Source organism: Perkinsus marinus, assembly GCF_000006405.1.
Source record: "Perkinsus marinus ATCC 50983 genomic scaffold scf_1104296965650, whole genome shotgun sequence".
NCBI lineage: Eukaryota > Perkinsozoa > Perkinsida > Perkinsidae > Perkinsus > Perkinsus marinus.
The window spans coordinates 1-2083 of record NW_003204241.1 but is presented as its reverse complement, the minus strand read 5'-3'; the positions used below and the strand labels follow the sequence as shown (position 1 = coordinate 2083).

General features: G+C 47.0%; 1 protein-coding gene across 1 annotated transcript; it reads left to right on the top strand.

Annotated features, from left to right (window-relative positions):
* Positions 1 to 858: 858 nt before the first annotated feature.
* Pmar_PMAR005440 (hypothetical protein) lies at positions 859 to 1451 on the top strand (the record flags this gene model as incomplete). Its single annotated transcript, XM_002769483.1, has 2 exons — positions 859 to 948; positions 1287 to 1451. 2 exons carry the CDS (start codon positions 859 to 861, stop codon positions 1449 to 1451), a joined length of 255 nt encoding a protein of 84 aa, XP_002769529.1.
* Positions 1452 to 2083: the final 632 nt, after the last annotated feature.

Here is a 2083-nt window from a genome sequence, read left to right as displayed (position 1 = left end):
GACCACGATTCGTGTTGCTCATTATTATTGTATGGACCACTACTAATAAACTTAAGTCGATAGGTGACAAACGGAAACAATACACAACAAGAGGTAGAGTAGGTCTAGAAGGCTGTATCCCCTCTTCCCTCGTCCGAGAAACCTAGTAAGAAGAGATTACCGTTATGTATAAAGAAGGCGGTTCATAGTACTCTAGTCGTAATAAGGTATTGATTCCAATGAACTATGCTGTGACATCATCGTTGCTAAGAAAGGATGAAGTCGAAAAGCCTCTCCTCGGGTCCATCGGAGGTAGCAGTGGGGACCACTATGGGAACACCGAAGTCAGGGCTGGTGGTTCTTGTCGTGAGAGAGGTTTCTAGGTCAGATACGAGAAAAGGGTTTGATAGGTTACCACGGGCTGCATCTTACAAAAGGAAAAGATTCGACACAGTAAGGTTGCCAGGGAGCTCGTTGACTCACCGCATTCTCATAGTAGGCACGCGGCTGCAGTCACCACTCTGGACGGCGCTCTTCCTCGGCTCCGCTGTGGGATGACTCCGATGTCAAAGGTGTCAATAGTGGCAAGTACTGAAGCTCACAAGGGCTCATGGGGGGTCAAAGGAAGACACTGTTTTGAGGATCTGTCACGCTAAACGTGTTGTTAAACACAGGTTATCTGTGTGTCGAAAGTCGTCTTTGTATAACAAGTTTCGATAGCTCTCGTAGAAGTAGGTCTTTCTGGTGATCTTAGTGGGTCGAAGGAATTAGTCATAGGCTATGACTCATAGCCCTTCGCTCAGGAGTTGATTGAAATTCCGGTGTTGCCCATGCTCGCTACGCCAGTCCCTCTGTGTTAGGCATAGTTCTTGGTTCGACATGAGAGTCTTCACGCGCGGTGGTCGCAGGAGTATCATTTCCCCTCGCGGTGAGGTCAACGTCCACAGGCTGATCCCTCGTGGAACCAAGGTGGATCTCCCCAGTGCACTATCTGCTTTACTTTTCACTCAACTCAGCTGTATCTCAACTGGTTCTACGATGCATTTGCTTCCATCATCAGGCTGCCGTATAAGAAACTCTTCCTCTATATAACAATCACGTAGTCGTTCCCTCAGAAATCGTTGAACCATGGACGTAGAATCCTTCCTCAGATACGTTCTAACTGTAGGTGTTGACGCAGTTGTCTTGCAGCTCATCGATCCACATTACGTCTGTGCGAGTAGTGTCAACAGCTTCTCAGACTATTATTTCTTCGTTGTAGGTATTTGAGACGGATGATTGAATTCCATAGTGTTGCAATTCCTCAGGTACAGACCTTGTTCACCATTGGTTACGGTGGTAAGGAGCCTCTGTGTTTCGACACCAACGTTGGTGTTACTATCATATCTATCTTGGGTATGATAATGCACACTGCTCTTACTGGCATTGTCTTTACCAAATTCACGCTAGACAGTAGGAATGTCAAGCATTGATTGGATCGTGATGTGACTGTTCATCATTACCCTCAGACTCACGTAACGTCGCTTGTGCCTTCTCATCGCGCCTTCTTGCCATACCTCCGTCGAGCGGTGATTCGGCCGACTCTAGAGAGTACTTTTGGGGGGCTTCATACAGTGTGTACTAATGTGATATGCAAATACGAGAAATGCGTGTTGCCGAATCGATTCGAAGCTTCGCAGAGTTGAGGTTAGCATTGCTAGTAATCTATCCTGTGGAACTTCTGAAAGAGTTGTAGCGATGACTCGTCCATCCGGTCATTTCATATTCCGTAACAGCACGCAATTTTCACATTCACATATGCAACTGGTATAGACCATAATTACTGCGACAGCATTGCGGGTCGACTTATGCAACATGCGGGTAAAGCAAGACTTCGGAAAGCAGAGGATCGTCCACTGCTGGACGAGCATCTTCGGTTGTGTTTCCCGGTTTGTTGATGTAAGACGGGCGTTTCTGCTGTGACTTAGTCCTTCTCAGTGAGTGTCTGTTTTCCACCGTAACTACTTCCATGTGAGATGCGATTGTTCTTGTAGAGCATGATACGACTCAGACGGTTGGAGTTGTCCAACAGTGCAGTGAGCTGTTCCTGCTTAGTAGCTTGGGG